General features: G+C 48.0%; 2 protein-coding genes across 8 annotated transcripts in view; one reads left to right on the plus strand and one right to left on the minus strand.

Moving 5' to 3' along the window:
* The first annotated feature begins 175 nt into the window (after positions 1–175).
* LHPP (phospholysine phosphohistidine inorganic pyrophosphate phosphatase) overlaps positions 176–22500 on the plus strand; it is a 115525-nt gene continuing 93200 nt past the window's right edge. For 6 of the 7 annotated variants that reach the window (XM_054204986.1, XM_054204987.1, XM_054204990.1 and 3 more), the window contains exon 1: positions 19347–19476. In XM_054204986.1, coding sequence (XP_054060961.1) covers positions 19361–19476 — 116 coding nt within the window. In that variant the 5' untranslated portion in view covers positions 19347–19360. Of the gene's footprint in view, positions 480–4939; positions 5015–19346; positions 19477–22500 lie in introns of those variants that run through there. The other variant, XM_054204992.1, reaches the window with a different exon arrangement.
* NKX1-2 (NK1 homeobox 2) lies at positions 12065–13969 on the minus strand. The gene is made up of 2 exons (XM_054204994.1): positions 13738–13969; positions 12065–12660 (listed from the first exon to the last, which is right to left on the minus strand). The coding sequence occupies exons 1-2, from the start codon at positions 13967–13969 to the stop codon at positions 12065–12067; spliced, it is 828 nt and encodes a 275-aa protein (XP_054060969.1).

Below are 22500 nucleotides of genomic sequence, written 5' to 3' on the forward strand. Positions count from 1 at the left end.
CCCCGCGCCCCTCCACTCCCCGCCAGGCGGAACAGGCCCGCCCGCCAGCCACCGCATCCCATTGGCTGAGCTGCTCCTGATTGGCGGGTACGCCCCAGCGCTCAGCCAATCAGGAGGGGACGGCGGCACACCGGCGCGCCAAGGTCCCGCCCAGGCGGCCGTTGGCTCCGTTCCCTCAGAGCCGCCGGCCGCCGCCTCAGCCCTTCCCTCAGGCTGCGGCGCCTCCACCGAACTGGGCCTTGGGGACAATTTTTGCAGCCATAGAAGTTCCCCCCCTCAGCGGGCTGAAGGTCCCGGCCCTGCGAGGCCCGTGGGCCAGGCCGAGCGCCCTCCCGCCGGCTGTTACCGCCCAGCCGGCTCCTCCGTAGTGGCAGTCGGCCCCTGGCCCTGCTTGCTCCCGTCTGGGAAGCCGCTGTGGAAAAGGGCGAGCACGGGAACAGATTTTGGAAGGGACCGGGAAGAAACTGTGGAAATGGAAGGTTTGTAAGATACTTGTGGTAACTCAGCTGTCCTGTGGCCCACCTGCACGGGTAGTGGTGTCCAAAGGCCCTGACTCCCCTGGTATTGTATGAGAAGTGATACTGTGAGGATAGCAGAAGCAAGTGCTGTTCTTTCCCTTTACAAGAGCTGTGCATGAGCTGGTTCCTTTTTATATTGGATAGTCTGCAGCATACAAAAAATAATAGGGATTCACTAAGTTTGCTAATGAATTTCTTACGTAGCTGCTGTGCCAACTGTTTGCTGCCTACGTGTAGAATCCACCAACTTCCCCCCTAGCCTCTGCAGTGTGGTGCTGCACCAGGAACAGGCTGATGGGCTCTGCCGGTAGCCTGGCATTGACGGAGCCCAAGTCTTCACGCCCTGCTGCCTTTGGAAGGAGGGAGGTGAAGTCCACTGCAGGAGGGCCTGGCTTGCTCTCGCACAGAGCTTTCAGCTGGGAGCTAGCAAGTGAGCCGGGGCAGGCTGTAACTAGCCAGCTCAACCCTGACCTTTCCCCAGGCTAAATTACGCTTGGACAGCATTTTGTAACCAGAAAATCTGGGCTGTGAGGTATGTTTGATACATACGTGCTAGTTTTAATCCAAAAGAAAAACACAGAATATTTCACTTTTTATCTTACCCACCTCACTAGGGTGGTAAAAAAACCCAAAAACCTCAGTCTTAGCAGCGAAGACTTCTGAGCGCCTCTTGCTTTTTGTTGATAAATTGTCCTGACAAGTTTATCAATGCTGGAAAAGAGTTTATTTTTTTCCACAAAGAAAACATGGTAGCCTAGGTTGACAGTACAGACAGTTTGTGTATCTTCCCCCACTAGAGCAACCCTACGCTTGAAAATATTCCTGAATCTTGTCATATCTACTAACCAAATTGCTCAAACCTTGGATGTCAGGGAGCAGCATTGCTTATGCATTTGGAGAACAACGCCCTCAGAGAAAATTTTCCCAGTGTGCAGTCAGCTTGATGCAGCAAGGGTTGGGAGTAGAACAGATGATACTGTGCTCTTTGTAAATACACATACAGTTAGGCTCAATTTGCTAATATATTTATGTCTCTTACTAGTCTAATTCTGCCAATAAATGTGCCCTACATCTGCTGCCAAAGTTGAATGCATAAAGCACCAAAAGGTTGTGCCTTAGGTGCTAAATTGCCAAACACATTTCACAGTCGTGTCTGTTGAACAAACACATGGTTATACTGTGCCAAGTTTCTTAAATCCAGAAGCAGTTATTACTTAGGAGCTATTGAAACCCCTTTATTTCTAGTTAAAGGTATGATTTTTTGTGAAACGCCTAACTTTTTAATTTTAAAATTTAAAATAAGCAGTGACCCGTCTGTTTTAAGTATTGTACTTCGTCCCAGTTCTTCTTGGTCAGGAAAAAACATATGATTTTTTTTATCATACATTAATAGCCTAGTTAGACTATCCATGAGATCAATGGCATTTTCCTGAGTAAGAAATGCAGGTTTAGGCCTCCTGGTTTTCTGAAACTTTGGTATTTCAGTAGCATGGTAGTTTATCAGTTTGCTGAAGTAATGCTAGTGATGTCTTCTACCTATTTAGCCACAAAAATAAGATACTGGGAGCTACATTTTTTTCATCTTTCATAGACTGAATTCTCACTCAACTCAAGAGCAGCCTTTTACCTGCCTTTAAATGCTGTTTTTCTCCAGGACACTTCCAATTGTTTTAAATTCATCCAGCCATGCATTTTTCAGAGGAAGCAGAAAAATGTAAATAGGACAGAATTTGTCCAGAAGATTAAGTAGCACATATCATATGAGGAAAATACATACCTGAAACATTAAAGCATGCAAACTAAAGGCAATCAAGATCAATTGCTGAAGTGCTGAATCTTGGGTTCAGGCTTTGCCACATGGAGCTGGAGTCGTACTGCCCCAAGAGGTGATTTCAGAAGCCAGGCATCCAGCCTCACTCCCAGGGAAACAGCCATCATGTACCCATGTAAACCCTGTAGATTCATGTCTGAAATGCAGAGTTTCAAAACCAAACAAATAAGCAAGAACGGGCTTGTTTTCTTTTGGATTCTGCAAGGCCTGAAAGAAGAAGAAAAAAGGTTTATGTGCTCAAATACATACCTAATATGAAACGTATTGATAATACATTTAAATGTGTTTCTTAAAGCTGGTGTGGACTGTTTTTGTGATTAAAAAAATTATGAGTAGGAAATAACTGTCAACTGGAGTGTAGGTATTCAACACGAGAGAGAGTGACTTCAAACCCCTTCTTAGTATAAGCTTGAACAGAGTTTTATATAGGATCGGTGTAGTCCTGTTGTGACTCACGCTCTTTCCTCCTTTGTTTTAGGCACTTACAATCAAAGCACGGAAAATACCCACTTTTCTTCTACAAATGTTATCAAGTTGGAATTTTAAATTGTTCACATTGCACACAGTGGCAGCTATTACCATAGATCTTGAAGCAGTTGCTTTCAGCTAGATGTGTTATTCCCTGTGATTTAAAAAAGGAAAGCAGTAGCTTAACATGTACTATTTAGTTACCTGTAGCTACCTAAAAGACTCCACATGACAGTAACCAAAACATAAAAAAAAAAAGAAGACATGAAATTTTCACATTTTACAGTAATTTGCCCCGCAGAAAAGAAGAAAATCTTGACCTACTTGAGGAAAGAGGGCTATTATATTCATTCTGCTTATCCAGAAAATACAGTGTGACATGTAAGTAAACCATAAAGTTATAAGAAGGAACAAGTTAAGTCATGCCAGTTGTTAGGAGTAATTCTGCAGCTCTGTCTCTGGCAGAAATGCTCATTGAAGTCGTCAGGAATTAAGCATGTGAAGAGACTGAGGAATTGCATCCCAGTTATTGTGGCTATTTAGAGGTAGGGCCAATACAAGAAAATTACAGTCTTGGCTTCCTAAGTCGGTACAGCTGCACAAGCTCAGTGTGCTCCAGGGATTAATGTGCTGCATGTGGGAGCTGCTGACAGCACTAGTGCAGGGTTGCAGTACCCTTTCTGGAGTTTAACACCATGTTAGGTCTGTTGCAGTAAGTGTCCAAAGTGCCTCGGTAGCCAATATTTAGGCATGCAGCACCAGTGTTCAGTTCTTCAATGGCACAGTAATTTCTTACTCAGCTCAGAGGAAGAGTTCCTCACCTCAGAGCGAGAGCCAGAGCAGTCAGCAGGTTGGGTATGGAGTTCATCCAAGTCATGAGGCTCAAGGTGAAAGTTCATAATTAGCTAAAGCTAATACAAGTCTACAGTGCTGGCAGAAAGGCAGTCCCACCCTCGCTTCCAATCTCTAGGAAAGCCACAAGGGTAGTCTTCACCCTTTCTCCTCTTGTTGAAACTGTGCTGCCACTCAGCAAAAAAAGTACGCTTCTCTGTGCCAAAGGCAGATTTTAAGGAAAACTTAGCGGTTAGCATATTGCCCTGGAGAACTCAACCTATACCCGGTCTGACTACCAGCCAGGTACTTCATACCACACAGCTTTCTGAGAAGAGCGTGATGGTGTTCTGTACTCTACAGGCCAACCTCGCAGACATTTGTGTCATCTCTGAACAAGGATTGACAAGATAACAGTACATAGTGATGGGACTCTTGTCACCACGTGTACTTGTGAACGTGGGGACACGGGCCATGTAACATTTCTTGGTTTGCTTGCTGTTAGAAAGCATCTGGTATAATACCAAACCCACGCAGGGGTAAGACTTTTCTGTGGCAGATGTCTCCTATTTGAAAACATGTCTGGAAGACCCAAGAAGATGATGAAGGTGCTTTATTGCTATGGTGATAAGATAGACAGATGGGGGATTTCAGGAATTTTCTACTTGTACACTTCAATCTTTCATTTTCATCAATGAGAGTTGAGGTTCATGCTGATTCTTGACAGCGCCTTATATAGAAATACGGCTTTCCGTGGCCCATGTTTGTGTTATTCTGGTTATTTACTGACAGCAGAATTCAACATTAAGACATTTCTTGAAGGACAAGAGACTTTAGTCTTTCCTGCAGCACAGCTAGAATATTTTACGATGCTGTTTGTCAGAACATAGGAGCAACCAATTGTAATGTATGCAAGGCACATCTGCCTCTCAAGTTCAGTTAGAGTTTTCTTTTTTAGTTCATATCTTTGCAGATAGTTTGGCAAAGCATAGCACAACCCCCCTCAAAATAGTGCTGTTTTATTGGATGGATGTTAGTTAACCTAGTTTAAAGCCCCACAAACAACCCTTAGAGCTGATATTCCTATTGCAAGATAAACCTTGAGCTATAGTTAATACTCATCCTCCCTGATTTCTATGTGGGCTTATTTTACAAAGATTTCAATGATATTCTGTTTGTTAGATGACAGTGTGGATAACTGAATTATAGAATCAAAACAGTTTAAGTTACTGTCTTCTGTTAAACATTGCTGCCAATGTTGGAACTTATCTTCGGTTATTTTCCTTTGCAGTTTTTTGATGCCTGCATCCAGAGCCTTCCCCAAATGAGATGAGACATTTTACTTGTATGTGAAACCTAGATAAAGGTAAATGATAAGCTCTTCTATTTCTTGAACTTGTAGTTAATTAAATGAAAGAGCCTTTCTATATACATTTCTGGTAAGCATCACATTCCTTGGGTATCACACTACCAAGAAGACACAAACTGGAAAGAGTATGTGACAAACAACTTTCATATTTACCAAGAGAGATTAAAGAAGCTATATATCTTCAGCTCACTAGTGACTAGTTTTAGATTTTTCTCTAGTTCTGACATGCAATTCTAGCAGCAACGTGATCCAAGTGTGAGATCCATGGGAGCAGAAAGTGGGCAGGAGAATGAGAATCCACAGGACCCCGATAAATGGCATTTTCTAGCGTAAAAATCAGAAATGGTAAAATAAAACCCAAGAGTGATACTAAGACAGTTTGAATTTCAGGCTTTTAAGTGCTTCATATGTCAGCTTGCTTCTTCCTTGTACAAATGTATTTTGATTTGGATTCTGCAGACCTTCTGCTTCCTAACTTCCATTCTTCATTCTTGGATTTTATTTGGACAGCGATTTCTGGAAAAGACAACTACTTTACCTGCTCTCCAGACTTTCAAAATCTGACCCAGATGGCAGCTATAACTGTCATGAGAGCACACAGGCAATGAACATAAATACATCTAACTGTGTAATAAGAATAAATATCTTGTCAATTTGGTTAATCTCAGGACTGAGCACCGAACATCTGGATACACTTTATCTCAGGAGCTGGAAAACTCTTCTCAAAATTCTACCACGGCACATCCCCAGTGGCCCTGCTGTTCAAGTGTTTGACATTGCTGCAATAAAGCTTGCTAATCTTGCTAAATGGTGAACACATATCTGCACAGGGTTACTGTAGTCTAAAACTGAAGAATTTACATAATGCCTGGCCCAAGTCAGACTTTAACTTGGCATCATTGCAGTGAAAGATTAGAGAGGTAACTATTGCATCATCTGCCACTTGTCATTTCCTCGGGATGACATGTTGTCAGCTCCTGAATGTCCCTGTTCAGGGCTTTAAACTAGCCTTAGATTTTCTAGTATACCAGATAATTAAAAAAATTACAGGTTTTCTTCATACATGTTAGGACAAAAGACTTTGCTTTAAAGTCCATTGTTTTAAAACAATTTCTTTCATAATAATTGTTTTCAAAAATCACACAACTTGAGATGCCAGAAATATGGAGAGCATATTGCCAAAAGGAAGTAAGATCTTCAGAAAGCAGAAAGATCTTGGCAGAAATTACCTACTCTTAAACTATCGTATGGCTGGCCCTTAGAAGGGACAAATAAACTAGTAAAGCATTTAATCCATTCTTTGCTCTCTGCCGCTCATTTATCATTTCTTCAAACTAATGCTTTTCTGTAGCAATTTCAGTGAAATGCAGCATTTCTTAAATTCACCGATACCTCTGGCTTTGAGTGTAATTCAATGGAAGGGACTGAATGGTAAGAAAAGCTGTCAGTCTAATGGCTACAACACAAACACTAAACAAGAGGTGTCAGCACAGGTATTGGATGTTGGGACATCATCATAGAACTGACCTAACCTGAGAGGACAAGGTTTCAACTCAGCTGACACTCCATTTGTTATGTCAGGTGCTTAAAGATCCACAGATACAAAACCTGACATCTTTTAAGCTTCCCATTTTGCAAACTTTATGTATCTCTGTATAATCTCTCCCTTTTTAAAAAAATTAATGTTTAAGGCTTCTTTCTTTAAACAATAGCAGTGAAATAACTCCCATGATCAAAGCTACCATAACAAATCAGCATGTGTAGAAAGGAGTAAAGTCTTTTATTTGTATTGATCTTGTACGTAGATCTGGTATCTCTGAAAGTATTTCAGTACGTCAGAGGCTGCTCGGTGGAAAAGCCTGAATCTTGATTACTACTGAAATCGTCTGCAGGGTTAGATGTGCCTAAGACCCATGAAATGCCACATTTTTAATTACATTCTTCATGTGGCATTACACAGACCCTAGAAAATGACATGATCAATTTGAGAAAGAAGCTAGCTTGGGAACTCTTCAGTGTTTGAACGGGAAAATCTAAGAAAAATTGAGTTTAATATTTGTGTACAGTAGTAAGTAAAGGTAGTGTTGCTACAGGCTTCATGAATCACAGTAACCACAAAACAGCTCCCGTAAATAAAATGGCAAAGATGCCACTAAGAGACTAAAGCAAACCTGTAACAAGCAGCTTGCAAATTAGTTGCACACATCATCATCTTCCCAGAAACTTTTACTGAAATAGCAGAAATAGAGCCCAGAACATGAGTTTTCCACGTCAAGAAAGTTCTGTAAGGAGTTGTTCAAGGTGACTTCAGCTGATATGGGGGTCATACTGGAAAACAAAAAATGTGTTCAGGTCTAGTGATGCAAGACCCCTATTATCAATTTTTCTTCAGGAGGATCTCACCCACTAAATATTTTACTAGACGTCTAGTCTGCCTGTGAGTTGTAAAGCTGCTGAAAATCAGACTTTGATCTCATTTGTGACCAGTATATGGACCAAAGCAACGCGTCTCAATCATTCCTGAGTCACCTGACCACTTAGTGGGCTGATGAGGCATTTAATAGATCAGCTGTTATATTTTGTGAGGCCTTTGATAAACAAATGGGTGCCTTGACTTTCATTGCTTTTCTGAACGTGGTATAGAACTGGCAGATTACCAAAGATAGTATCTGGGGTGTTTTATGAAATGAGGTAAACAATAAAAAGGGTCTGGCTGTTCGACTGAGTATCCCAAGACTGGGTTTGCGCATACCTGTTGTTGTAATATGACGTAGGATTAGATATCCACATCTTTAAAAGAGACACAACCTGCTTTGTGCATAACCTACAGAAAAAAAGCCGTCTGGAATCCATCCTGCAGTAACTAATTTTGAGATGTCAGATCTTCCCAGTAGTAAGAGCAAGGAGTTAGTTTAGTCCAGTGATAGCTATCTGGAGCCTGCTAGGTAGTACGTAAAGCAAATAGCCACAGCAAATCTTCATGTTTGCATCAGCCATCCCACACAACACAGGTGTGTATTTGTGTGTGCAGATGGCCAAGAGAATATCTGCCAAAAGACATTGAACCTGGGCTGCCATCAGGAGGTGGGACTTACATGTTCCACAGTGACAACAAAACTCAGTGGTAGTGTTTCTTCTGAAAGAACTGTTCTGACAGAAGCAGGGAGCGTTAGAGCAGTAGAGAGCCTCTGAGCTCTCTATCTGCCTGCTCCATGTCTTGGGCCATCCCTGCCTCTCTCTAAATGGTTCTGCTTGATCTCAGTATGGAAAAAGTCCACAGGTGGAAACCAGGAGGTTCTATCCTCATCTCAGGAGCCTGTGTGTAGATAGCACATAGCTTGTTACAGATGTCCTAGCAAATAATAAGGGGGGAGAGAAGAGGGATGGAGGGAAGGAGGAAGCAGACTTCAGTTTAGTTTTCTAGTCATGTATTACACAAGTCATATTGGTTTTCTTCATGAAAAATGCTTGGTCACTGACATTTCAATAAATATATTTTATCTTTTGTTCCTCAATGTATTTAATTGTTCAGTGTATTCTTCAGACTTTGCAAAGTCAACTGTATGAGGTTGATGGGTGTTTTTAAATACAGATCTGAAAGTCTAGTTAAACTGACATTTCTAACATTGCCCTAACTGCAATGTCATGGTGCTCCCCCATGTACTTCTTTCATTATCAGGTTAAATGAAGTTTTTTTCCAAAGTGCTGTTGTGGTTCTTGGACCGTTAATATTGCCTGTGCAGAGAGAAGGTACAAAACAAGAATTGAGCTTTTTGCCCAGAGATGAACACTGTATGAGTCAAGAGCTTTCCCTTTCTACAACTTAAGCATAGCAAATGCTTTTTTTTGCCATCCTGTGAAGTTCCAAGTACTTGCTATTGCTGAGGGTGAGATTTCAGGCTCATGTTATGTTCTGGAATAGAAACACAGAGAGTGTAAGCAAAGCTTTACCTAGGCTTGCATGACCCAGCAGTCACCAGGAGTTTGGGCAGGCTGAAACCCAGCCATTGATGCCGCTCACTGCAGACACTGTTATTATGGATGATACAGTGGGAATGAGAGAGGCTACTAGCTTTCCTCTTCCCTCTAGAGCATTTGAATTCAAAACTCTTTTAATTTAATATAGACGCATTTTTTGCTTTTTAAACATGGGACTTACTTGTGATTCCCTTTAACATCTATATTCAGCTGTGAGTAAAGTCAATTTTTGTTTACGCTTGAAAATACTGCACAAATCTCTATTCAGAATTGTTAGAGATAATGGATACACAGTGGGGCATTTCCAAAAGTGTTACCAGTGCGAATAGCATAATCTGGACAATGCGGTGTTTGACAGCAATTGCTATTTCCAAGGCTGTTTTGAATTACAGCTCTAATAAGAGGCCAGTTGCCATATCCCAAACTAGAAGCCAAAGAGATCACCCGCCCAAGCAGCCACTCCTGCAAGAAAGCAGGAGGGGAAGGGTCTGTCCAATGGGCATTGGAAGGGTTTAGCCAGAAAAGCTTTGGTGGTGTGGGATCAGTGCCGCAAAATCTGCAGTCCCATTGCTATGCACCACCCTTCCAGTGCTGCACAAGATGCGAGTCGTGCAAAGTGGTAACTGTGCTTTTTATGTTCTCTGGAATTAATTGGCAATCTTTTTCGTGAATCCAGGACTATAGAAGTGACCAAACAGAGTGGTAGAAAGGGGGCTGGCGTTTCTTGCATAAGAATCAAGTATTCGGATTTCCTATAAAACTCACGTAGTTTTGCCAAAGGCAAAATTGCTAGTAAACCACAGAGCCTTGAAAAGGTTTATGAACAGCAAAACTACATCTCAAAGGAGGAGACAATTTACACTATTTGAGTTATTTTGATTGGTAATGTTCCCTGTTTTTTCCTACGATTTACACTTCTTAAGGAAGAAGACCAATCATGTGACAAATGACAGGCTTTTTTTGTCAGAGATTTCAGTACTCTGCAGGTGACCAATCATTCATGCTCTGAGAACATCTTAGAATGGCAGCCAAATGAAGTCAAGAACTGGTTTTTGCATGCATAGTGATGACATTCACAAGTAGAAGGCTACAAGTAGGTCAAGAGGACTTAGGTCTGGTTAGTCCTAACTTGAGGCAGGGAAAATGGACTAGATGAGTTTGCTTAGAAGGCCTTTCTCTTCCCGTGGGGCTTGAGCCCTTAATTGACTTCAGGCAGGTAGAAATGGAGAGCCGGTTTGTGAGCAGTGCTGCATCCTGATGGCCCAGACACCTGAGACTGCTGGTTCAGTGGCCAAGAAACAAGGCAGCTCTGGATGTATGCTGAGCGTGTAATGACCCCCATCTTTGTAACCCTAATTTAAGTCAAATTAGAGTTAAGTTACTTTAATTAACCTGCAAGTAAATACATGCATGTGATACAGTTACAATTTCCAAAATCACGACCTGAGGAGAACTGCCTGTTTTATTAATAGCTATACAAATAATTGAGAAGACACAGAAGACCTCCTTGTCGGTATTGAAAGATGCTGCAGACAATTTCAGTTAGCCTGCCCTCCGGCCAGCCACCGTTCCCCAGGCCAGACCTTGTAGGTTTTGCACCTTCACTCCCTGCAAAGCTGGAAGTCAGGAAGGTGATTTCTGCCAGGGGGGTGTCCCGTGAAGCCCCTCCTCGCAGCTGGCCCACAGGAGGTGGGATACCATCGCAGCCGCCGACACACAACGTGGGGCACCGCTGAGATCCGCACCCAGTGGGGAAGCAGCCTAGGAAACAAACACTGCTTCATCCAAATACAATTAAAAACAATTCAACACGGAATAATTTAAAAAACCTTTTTATTTAGACAAACACAAGAAGATCTAGATAGGATTTATGAGCTAAGTTTTTTGGTTAGAGAGCCAATGTGTACTTTAAAGCATCGTAAGAGACCGAGGAGATACAGTCTTGAACAGTGTGTTGTAATAATTTGTGAAACTGCACGAGACAGATTTTTTTTTTTAAAACCAATTACTTCCTGTCCGTTCAGGGGCAGATAAGCCCCCAGCTAAAACTCCTTTTCATTCCGGTGCTTGTAACGATGAAGATGAAATGTGATTTTCCTTTCTAACAAATGCTCCAAAAAGCAAAAAAGAAAAGCATGTGTTTTTCTCTTATGGAAAATAGGTCTCGGCATGCTGGAAGTTCGGCGTTTTACTCATTTTCTACCACAAATGCCCCATTTTTAAGAAATGAATAATGTAATCATCTTCTCTGATTTATGTTTTCTTTTCTGCCTCATTTGGCACTAACACCGTGTTATTACAAGAACAACTGTTCTCTGCAAAAAGAATGATCTTTAGACGTCTCATCCAAAGCCTTTGAAGTCACTGGGAACGAACTGAAAAGAAACGCAGAGAGGCCGTGGATATTAGCAGCAACTGAGTACTTTCCCACTGACCAGGCAGATTTTCTACTCGTCACCTGATGAACGGAACTGCGGTTCCCTACACCTTCTCAGGCAAAAACTCCCTTCCAAGTAGGGTACCTGGCAGTTTTCAGGTCAGAAGTCAGAAATGATAATAAAACGTGGGTCAAACAGGGCACAACCGAGTCCCACAAGCAAGAGCAGAGCCTGGGGACATCTTCACCAACGAGCACCCCTGGGATGGATGTGAAAGGGCCGCGTGCACCAGCATCCGGATAACTGCAGTAGTAACGAGTGCCAGGGCTCCCAAGCGCTCAAGGATTGAGACATGTGCTGGCATGTGTTTTAAAAAGCAACTCAGAGAAGAATCTGGAGGGAATTAGTGTCAAGCATGTGTAAAGAGGGTTACTTTTCCCATCTCCAGCGCCCGTAATTACATCTCAAACGTGCTAATAAAATCCAGTGGTTTTTTTTTTCTCTTTGTCCAAGTGCGTACCTTAAACATGCTGCTGTGACGACTAGAAAAAAACCAACTTACACTTCAAATCGCCATGCAACCACCAGAAGTGAAGCCGTTGGGCAGGGCCGAGGGCCGTGCCCGGGGGCCGGGCGGGCGGGGGATCTCGGTCCCGCCGCCCCCCCGCCTGCCGGCCCGCCCCGGCCCGGCTCAGAGGTGCGGGGCGTAGAAGGGGCCGAGGTACGCGGGGCCGAGGAAGGGAGCGAAGGCGCCGCCGCCCAGCGGGAAGGGGGCGGCCGGCGGGACCAGGAGGTTAGCGGCGGTGTAGGATGGGAAAGTCTGGAAGGGGAGAGCGCCGGGACCCGGCGGGCTGGGGCTGCCGCCACCCCCCGCCGCCGCCGCCGCAGGGGAAGCGGCGGGGGCCGCCCCGTCCGTGCCCGGGTGCTGCTTCTTCCACTTGGTGCGTCGATTCTGGAACCAAATCTTCACCTGTGTCTCGGTGAGACTGAGGGAGAGCGCCAGGCTGAGGCGCTCGCAGACCGACAGGTACCGGGTGGCTCGGAACTTGTTCTCCAGGGCCACCAGCTGCTCGTAGGTGAATGCCGTCCGCGCCCGCCGCGGTTTGCTGCACCCCGCCTCCGCCCGCCGCCGCCGGGCGCCCCGCGGCGAGCCCGGCTCCTCCGGACCGGGCGGGCGGGCGGCGGGCTGGGTCCCGGACCCGCTCCCGGTGCCGTCCCCGGCCGGACCCGCCTCGTCGCGTTCCTGCCCCGCTGCCTCGGTGCCGCTCTCCGCCGGGGAGTGCGCATCTGAGGGGAGATGGCGGGGCTCGTCAGGGGGGACGCGGCGGGGGGCGGCCGCGTATCCTCCTCCCGCCCCTCGCCCGGCCGCCCGCCACCCCTCGAAACCCGGCTTTTCTTCTCCATCACCGCTCGCCGCCCCTCGAAACCCGGCTCTTCTTCTCCATCACCCTTCGAAACCCGGCTCATCTTCTCCGTCACCGCCCGCCAACCCTCGAAACCCGGTTCTTCTTCTCCATCACCCACCCCCCCTTCCCCAAACGTGATAAAATAAGGGCAATCGTTAAAATAAAGGACCCGCCGTGCGAGGGCCCCTCCGCGCTCCCCGCTGTGCCATCGCATCCGCGGCGGGGAGGGGGGAGGCGTCGATATGGATTTCTTACCAATTAAAAAAGAAGTTATTAAAGTCCCCTTCTGAAGCGAAATAAATCCCCTCCCCCCTCACCCCCCCATCCCCGCGCTAATGGAGTTTCAGATTTGCGAGGGCCAGATCGATAGATGTCATCTATTAAAGGTAAGTTTTAATCGAACAATATTAGGATCAGGCCGGGGGAAGGAGGTTTGAAGTGGGCACCTGCAAGCTGCGGGCAGGAGATAGGCGGGAGTCGGTAATAGGATATCGATCAACGGGAGCTAAGGCATCCTCCGGTGGGGACGGGCTGAGCAATTACCCGGTCAGGGCCGGCCGGGGGCAGCCGATCCCTCCCGCCCCGGGGGAAAAATCCTCCGTGGGGTGCCTTGGCAGGAGCCGCCGGGATCCGGGATGGGGCGGCAGCGCGGCCGGGGCTGCCCCGTCCTCCTCGGGCGCGGAGGATGCTCCGCACGCCGGGGCGGGGGACGGGACACGGATAACTTTTCCCTTCGCATCACCGAGATTTTAAGAGACAGTTCAGCCTCCCCCTCCTTTTCCTCCCCTCCCCCCCCCCCCCCCCTTCCCCCCCGCTGCCCGTTCCATCTTCCTGCGGGACACCCGCACGGGGAGCGCACCCCGCCGGGCTCGGGGGGCCGGGGGTCCCCCTCCACCGGCGCCTCCTCCACCTGCTCGCCCCGCCAGCACCGGCCGGAGAAACTCGAGCGCGTTCCTACCATGTGCCTCTAGTTTATTCCTCCCGCTGCCGGGAGCAGCAGCGTCTTTTCCTACTTCAACTCTTCCCAAACTTTTCTCCCGCTCGCCCGAGCGGGGGGCGCTGCCCCGGCTCCCCGCGGCCGCTTCGCGTCTCCTGCTGAATTTCTGGGGATCCAGGATGTCTAAGATGGAGAAGGAGATTTTATGATGGATGGGGGCCGCCTTGGCCCCGCGGTCCGGGCATTCCGGCATTCCCCCCCCAACCCTCCGCGCTTTCCCGGAGACCTGCTGGCTCCCCCAGCGCGGAGCCGGCGGAGGGCTGCGCCGGGCGCGGAGCCGGGCCGCCTCCCCAGCCCGCGCGGCGCGGAGTGAGCGGCGGGGAGGAGGGTCGGGCGGGGAGGGCGGAGGGGCCGGCGGCGGGGTGGGGGCAGAGGAGGGGGCAGCGCAGCCATTGGCACGTCGCCCCCGCGCCCCCTCCCCGCCGCGCTCGCTCCCTCCATCCTTCCATCCCTCCATCCCAACCTCCCGGCGACGGGGTTTTCCCGTTACCCGCCGCGGGGTCGGGGGGGGGGGGGGGGCGGTGCGCGGCGAGGTGGGCCGGGGGCAGTCCGGAGCCCTGGCGCTCAGACACGGGTCCTCCGCCAGGGCAGGGATGCGACTGCACGTGGCAGCGGCTGTCCCCCGGGGTCCGCAGAGCCACCGGCTGCCCCCCCGGCGTCTGTGGTGGCCCACCGGGGCGAGCTGATGTCTCAGAGGGACCCAGAGAGGAGAGGAGGGCTTCTGCATCCCTCTGCTGCGCCGAGCAGGCTCCAGCCAGGCTCGAAGCGCTCCCTCTGCCAGCGGCCGCTGTTTCAGATGTGAAACCACTCAGTGGTCCACAGGGAGGAATGAGCGGCTTCTCATTTTGGGGCAGCTCAGGGTCAGTCTGGTTCAGGCTCTGGGCCAAGGGCTGGTCTTAGTTCCTGCAGCCCACCCGTGGCGTTCGCAGTGTTCCCAGTTAATAGGCAGGGAAACTGAGGCATGCCTGTGCTGGGGGAGTAGCTGCCCCACTGAGCAGCCCCCTGACAAACCATCCTTGCCCAGAGTGGAAATGCCTCGTTGTCTGTTCATACCTGTAACGGGGACATGGTAGGGAACAGCAGGTCAAGCCTCTCCACCCTGCACCAGCCCCATGACCATGACCACTCCCAGCCAGCCGTGCTTATTAAAATCTTGTAGCAATGTATTTCTGCACATCTGTACCTGTTCAGGGGGATGCTTTTCCCTCACCTGCAGTTTTGTGTTTGTTGGTACCACAGATCAGGCTGAGATGTAAATGAAGGGGCAGCCTTCAGCCAGAGGGGGCCAGGAAAGGCAGCCCTGGGTGGGAATCTGCTGCTCCACCTGCTTTTATTCCTAGGAAGGTGTACAGATCACAGCCCTCCTCCTCTTTAGAGGTGTCTCAGCCTCAGCAGAATTGGGCTTTCTTTTTGCCATTGCAAAGGCACAGGCTTTAAGATAACGGGAAAGCAAGAAGATGAGATGAAGATGTGCAGGGCGATGTGATTACAAGTAATTGTTAGTGTTAATTATGTGGTGGCAGCATCCCAGAGCCTGTTTGGCACCGGCCTCTGGGATGGGATATCGCACACGTGTAGAAGGGAGCTCTGTCCTGAGGAGTTCACACACTAGAGTTACAGACCTATAAAGCTTCGATTTGGGGATGGACCCTGCATGAAAATGAAGGCGGTATGAACTAGAAAACACTGCTGTGTGCTAGTTAAGTACTGCTTATTTATTTAAAGTTCCTTGAGGTGCAGAAGAAGGAGATGGAAGGGGAGAGGAGCAGTTGCGGGTGCTGGACAGCATGCTTCAGAAGTGAGATTGAATAAAGGAAATGGATGTGAAGTCTTAGTGAATATCCTATTGATGTTTTTTCAAGGGAGATCCTTTTTGTGGCACAACATTAGTTTCAAAATGCATGGAGAAATCAGAGGTGTTGTCATATGGTAAATAAGTGCATGGTTGACTATTTTAAGAATGCTCGCAAGCCTCGGCAGTGCCAGAGATTTTTTTTATGTTTGAAAGAAAAAAAAATCTAATCTGATCTATGCGAGACTACAAATACTTCTGTTTGAGTCGTCGCGTCTGCAGGAGCTGAGAAGGTAAAGTGTAATTTGTGAGCTAGAAGACATCTTCAAATACCACCGGTTTAACACGTGCGTGCACACCAGCCTACAGACAGACATGCATGTAGGAAGGCACACACGGAAAAGCACACGCTCATGGATTAGTTTTAGCAGTCTGTTTTAAGTTGGTCCGTTTCCCAGCTCCAGCATTAACATTCAGCCTGAGTGCCGTCTTTAAATTGCTTTGATGCTAGGTGGGTTTCAACCCTGACCTGTCCTGACGGCAAGTGATGGCTGTAACAAGCTGCGGATCAATATTCATAGCGGGTGTCCTGGACTGATAACACTATCCAAGACAATGTTCACTATCGGTGGAGACAGCTGAGATATTGCGCCATTAGTGATGTTTTTTTAAATAACCTGATCCATTTCTGGGTCTATTTAATGAATTTCACAGTTTAGATACTATCTTTAAGGAGAAGCCAGAGGCTATTCCAGAAACGGTGATGCAAATCAATGCTGCCAGGGCTCCTCTGCTTTTCTTAAAACAAAGTGGACTATAATTCCATCACAGCTCCTTAAATATTCTGGGAGTCATGGCATGCTATTGATAGTATTAGCAATACGAAAGTATTCTGACTTTATCGAGGGAGAAAACAATATTATCTGTAAAGCTGGAACACAGTTGATAAAATCTTATCCGTGATTGTAAAACGCAGGGGATCAGTTCAGTTCTTTATATGACAAGCCAGTGTTTTTTATTTGGTTGTCTTTATGAAACGCTGGGCATGTATGAGAAGATACCATCGAGGCAGGGCACGGCCCTGTCAGCGTTTCAGCTGAGCTGATGCAGGTCTCCTCAGGCTTCTGCTGCTGTGTGGATCAGCGCCTTGGTCCCCAAGGGACGAATCTGGTCCCGCTTCAGTTCCTGCAGACCCACAGAGGCACCCAGGGTGGTACAGGGTGTGATGGAATGGCACGGAATGGCACGGAATGGCATAGAATAGAATAGAATAGAATAGAATAGAATAGGTTTCAGTTAGAAGGGACCTTTAAAGATCATCTAGTCCAACTCCCCTGCCATGAGCAGGGACATCTTCACCTAGATCAGGTTGCTCAAAGCCCCGTCCAACCTAACCTTGAATGTTGCCAGGGATGGGGCATCTCCCACCTCTCTGGGCAACCTGGGCCAGTGTTTCACCAACCTCAGCGTAAAAAATTTCTTCCTTACATCTAGTCTGAATCTACCCTGATATGGGGTACATGGCAAACCCGAGCTCTGCAGGAATCTGCCCTTACGCCGGTGGCCGTCTGTTGTGGATGGAAATATTTGACACGGTTATGATTTAGCAGCAATTCAAAATTTATTAATAATTTTAGGCAGATCAAGAGGTTGAATTTTAGTGGCACTTAATCATTAACCGATTTAAGGATTTACAAGATGATTTAACGAAATAATTGAACAGCGACTTAATTACAGACTCAAAAATGGCAAGATTCACGCTAACTTCCTATAAGGTATCCCAAATTGATATATATGCATATAAGCACAAACATACAACCACGCACCGCTCGAGGGGTCGCACACACCCCCCCCCAGTCTTTAACTGCTTGGACCAAAGGTCCCTTCGCAGCGGGCGACTCCAGTGAGCCGACGGGTGCCCCTTTTGACTCCCTGTGTGCTCACAGAAAAACGGACAGAAAGTGTTTGGATCCAGTAAAGCATAAGAACACCCACACGCGTAAGAACTAACGTGTATTTAGAGAGGTGGATGAGAGAGAGACCAGCCTGTGGTTACTATTTCCCTCTTTGAGTTTGGAGTAAATACCCACACTGCATCGGCAGCTATTCCTCAGTGGGCAATAACTGAGACTCGAGGGGGGTTGACTCGCCCTGGCCTTTCAATCCTCAAGGTGTTTGCCTGAGCGGCGTCCCGACTTGGGAGATGCTGCCACTGCCATCCAGGAGAGCTCAAACGGTCTCGCTTGAACCGCTACTTACAGGGTCCAAGACTTTCATCAGGTACTTTTCCACTCCAGCCCAACTCAGGCAATGGGATATTCTGGTGCTTCTCCGCTGCGGTACAGCTTGGACAATGGGATATTCTGGTACTTTCCACCAGTTCCAGAAGGCCAGAACGTGATAGATCTTGAAGTTCTGGTATCCACTCGTAACTTTGGGCCATGATCCATATGTTGTCAGCAGTGATCAATGACCATTATTGTTTCCAAGTGATAGGAGTCACAGGAGCCAGGTGTGCTAAGGGGTTGCCTTAGAGTTCTGGTCTGTCACCCTCCACTTTTTTCTTTCTTTTATGTTGGACCATTTTGTGTCTGAGGTGTTAATGGGTTGACATAACATTCTGGTCCATTGTGTTGTGGTCCAAATGTGGGTGGAAATCACGCCGAGCACCGAGTGGACTAAAGGGGGAATGTGGGGTGGGGTGCACCACCACAGTGTCCCACCACGCTCTCAGTCCCAAGGGAGACTGTGGGATGGGTGGAAGCACACCAAGCTTCTCATCGCTTTGGAAAAGTCTGACCCAAATCAAGACCCGAGGTGCTCTTGCAAAGGTATCGCTGAGGGTCTGGAGCCCTTCCAGGAGTGACAAAAGCAGTATAAATTTTTAAGGAAACACATATGTTGTCTTTATTTTTGACAGCGTCTGACTCAGGTGACCTGTGTATTTCAGAGGATGGATTTCTTTTTTCCCAGGGACATGATGTCCGAAGGAGTTTATTGTGAAACAGGGAACAAGCCCCGGCACTCATTGACTTGCTGGGCTGCTTTTTTATTGCTGATGCTGTTTGCCAGCCCATGCACTGGGCTGTTGGCAGCGGGCAGCCCAGATGCCAATGCCGCTTGCAGTGCCTGTGAGGAGCAGTCAATTTGGCCGGTGGATGGAGATGCCGGGCACTTGCCGTGCTGTAGAAGATCATAGAATGGTTTGGGTTGGAAGGAACCTTGAAGATCATCTAGTTCCAATCCCCTGCCCTGGGCAGGGACACCTCCCACCAGACCAGGTTGCTCCAAGCCCCGTCCAGCCTGACCTTGAACCCCTCCAGGGATGGGGCAGCCACAGCTGCTCTGGGCAACCTGGGCCAGGGGCTCACCACCCTCACAGCAAAGAATTTCTGCCTCACATCTCATCTCAATCTCCCCTCTTTCAGTGTAAAACCCTTCCCCCTCGTCCCATGGCTCCCCTCCCTGCTCCAGAGTCCCTCCCCAGCTTTCCTGGAGCCCCTTTAGGGACTGGAAGGGGCTGGAAGGTCTCCCCAGAGCCTTCTCTTCTCCAGGCTGAACCCCCCCAGCTCTCCCAGTCCGTCCTCCCAGCAGAGGGGCTCCAGCCTTCTGAAGCTCTTGCGATCCGCTGGGAAAACCAAACTGCGTTCACTCAGCCACCCGCCTCAGGTGTTTTTTAAAAAAATTAATAACTTAAATGGGAGGCGGGCAGACGAATCTGCCCCCCCCCCCCTCCCCGGACTACATTTCCCAGCAGCGCCCGCGGCCCGGCCCGGCCCGGCCCGGCAGGAGATGGCGGCCTGGGCGCGGGCGGTGAGGGGGCTGCTGCTGGATGTCAGCGGGGTCCTCTACGACAGCGGTGGCGATGGCGGGGTGCCCATCGCCGGCTCGGTGGAGGCGGTGCGCAGGTGGGTGCCGGCGGCTCGGCGGGGCCCGGCCCGGGCCCACCCCGCCGTGGGGGGAGGAGGAGGCCGAGGCGGGGCCGGCGGCGTGAGGGGAGGGGGGGCGCCCCAAATCCTGCAGTGTGGGCCTGGCGCTGGGCTTTGGAGCGACACCCAAAGGCGGTCGGGGGTTGAAACCACCCTGACTGCGCAGCCTCCTGGTTCGCTGCGTGAAGTTGAGTGGGACAGGACCGCAAATGTGAATGTTTCTGTCGCTTTGGTATTTTTTTTAGGCGTATTTAAGTTGTGAGGGAGTCACGCGCATCTGCTGTCCCGGGGCTGACGGGGAAAGGAGCCTAGAGCACTGCAGACAGATCCCATGCCGCTTGATTTTGTATTTACTGCTGTTGTCGCACCTGTAGCAAGAGCAGGAGGTGTATAGGAGGCCTGGTACATTCCCCAAGTAATAATTTTTAAAATATGGCTTGCACTGGCAAGGTGATTCTGTAAATTGGTTGGCTTTGGTGTCAAATTAGCTGTGAATTCTTGCAGAGAACTTGCAACCCAGCAGAAACAGAGAATTTCAGCGCTGCAGTTAATGATTGCCCGGCTTGTAAGTGACTTAAAAGCAAAGTATTGCGGCAAGTTACTCGCCAGTGCCCACAGGGAGTGAACTCTTTTTGCTGGGTAGAATCATAGAATCATTTAGGTTGGAAAAGACCCTTGGGATCATCGAGTCCAACCATCAACTCCACTCTACAAAGTTCACCCTTACACCATATCCCTTAACACCACATCTAAACGACTCTTAAACACATCCAGGGATGGTGACTCCACCACCTCCCTGGGCAGCCTATTCCAGTGTCTGACCACTCTTTCTGTGAAGAATTTTTTCCTAATGCCCAGCCTAAACCTACCCTGCTGCAGCTTGTTACCTGTGAGAAGAGACCAGCACCAACCTCTCTACAATGTCCTTTCAAGTTTTTGTAGAGAGCGATGAGGTCTCCCCTCAGCCTCCTCTTCCTCAAACTAAACAGTCCCAGCTCCTTCAGTCGCTCCTCATGAGATTTATTCTCCAGGCCCTTCACCAGCTTTGTTGCCCTCCTCTGCACTTGCTCCAGCACCTCAATATCTGTCTCGAGGTGCCCAGAACTGGACAATGTAATGGTAATGTAATTCAGTTAACACAAGCTAAGTAACCGCTGCTAAACAGACAGTGATTTCATTTATTTAACTTAACTAACTTTAATTCATTAGGTTAACTTGCTAATGTGTCTGTATTGGCCCTGCTTGACGAGAGGAGCAGGATGAGGCTGGGGGAGAGCAATGGCCGCAGGGCCATCTTTGTTTAAAGTCGCGTATTGATTTGTGGCCCTGCCCCGCTGGAGGAGGTCGTGGGTTTCCAGAAGAGCCTTTTGGCTCTATGTGATGTTTCACTTACCCGCTGCAGAAAATCCAAATCAGCTCCATGTGGCAAGTGCTGCTGCGTGTACCCCACTTGAAATGTTTTATATGTCAAAATACTGAGCTAGTGTGAAGTATTGACAGCCTGCTTGGCCAGCGTCTCTGAGGCTTCTCTCCTCTGGGGCCACCCAGCACGGACACGCTTGTGGCGAGTGCGTTACTGAGCAGGGAAATATACAGGAGGAAATATTGAACTTGCTAAAACTAATCATATGAGTGTAGTTAAATACATGCCTGTATGTTGGTGGAGCCGCCATGGAAAAGGCAGAACTGGAGAACAGGTGCGCTGGTAATAAAAGAAGTCTTTGCTGCTTTTTTGTGTTGTTTTTTTTTTAATGATATCTTTGTTCGTGTTTCTTGAAATACATGTAGCGAGCACATAAAGTGTCATTGGATGAATCTTCTGTTTTCATCTATAGGATCAGAGCTTCCAGTGCTGTCAGAAAGCAGTGTTTGAAGTGAGTTTAAGGTTATTGAGGCTCTTGGCCTGTTTGTGATGCTCAGCTGGCCCCAGCCAGCAAGAGGAGCCACAGATGCCAGGATGGCTGACAGGAGAGCAGTGCTCCAGGGGAATTCAGTGAAATTAGGCAGAGGGAAAAGTTGCTTTTATAAAAACATTGTATTGAAATCCTGTGGCACGTGGCTTTTCCATGGGATCGTGTGTGACTTCTGTTCCTGTTCCTCCATGTCCTCTTTACGCAATATTTCAGTGCAGTTTCTGTTGTTGCGCCTTTCAGTAGCTATGCTCCAGGCTCAGGACTCAAGAGAGACCCTAAGAGAAAAGGCTTGTAGCAAAATGAAAGCGTTTGTGTTCCCCTGGGTGCACAGAACAGCCTGTTTTCTGCCTGCAAAGGGGCAGGCAGTGCCAGGGCAGCCTCTGCCAGGATTAAACTTCCTTCGGTTTCCCTTCTTGTCTCACTCAGATCCTCTTGGTAGTATTGCTTCCCACTGAGGCTGGAGCTGATGCCTGTGCCAGCTGGTCTGTCAGTGAAGGAGGGTCTTCTGCTCTCCATCTTCCAGGAGAACATGTCTTACCCCCATCCTCTCATTTCTTGCTGGCTGGCACTTTCTGCTGAGACCATCGCATACGCTGAGTTTGTGCAGTGCATAGCACAGGGCAGCCCAGATCGTAGGTGAGGCCTCCAGGCATGGCCAAACCAAACGTAAGTAACAACTACTACATAATGACTGTTGGAGATCAGATAATTCCTTTAAAAGCCAGGATGTATTCAATAGTATCTGCATCATGGTTCCCCAGATGCTTTTGACATGTTTGATTTTTTTTTTCTCCTGGGTTTTTAAACTTTATTTTCCATTGGGTTGCAGGCTGTTATTAAATAACTTTTGTCACTGCATTTGCTGAAAACTCCTATATGGAGGCAATGTAAACTACAGTTTAACTTACGGCAATGTCAGAAATATGCTGATGAAGCAACAGTGAAACTCTGGCCTTGGGCTAAATGTAAGATGCTACAGGCTTTCTCTTGAAATACCGGAAATGCACAGAGCTTCAGAGAAGCCCGACAGACATGAAGCTTGTTTCCTAGGGAGTATGCTAGGAACAGGATGGTTGTTTTTAGCGTATGT

This window comes from Rissa tridactyla, chromosome 6 (assembly GCF_028500815.1).
Source record: "Rissa tridactyla isolate bRisTri1 chromosome 6, bRisTri1.patW.cur.20221130, whole genome shotgun sequence".
In the NCBI taxonomy this organism is placed as follows: domain Eukaryota; kingdom Metazoa; phylum Chordata; class Aves; order Charadriiformes; family Laridae; genus Rissa; species Rissa tridactyla.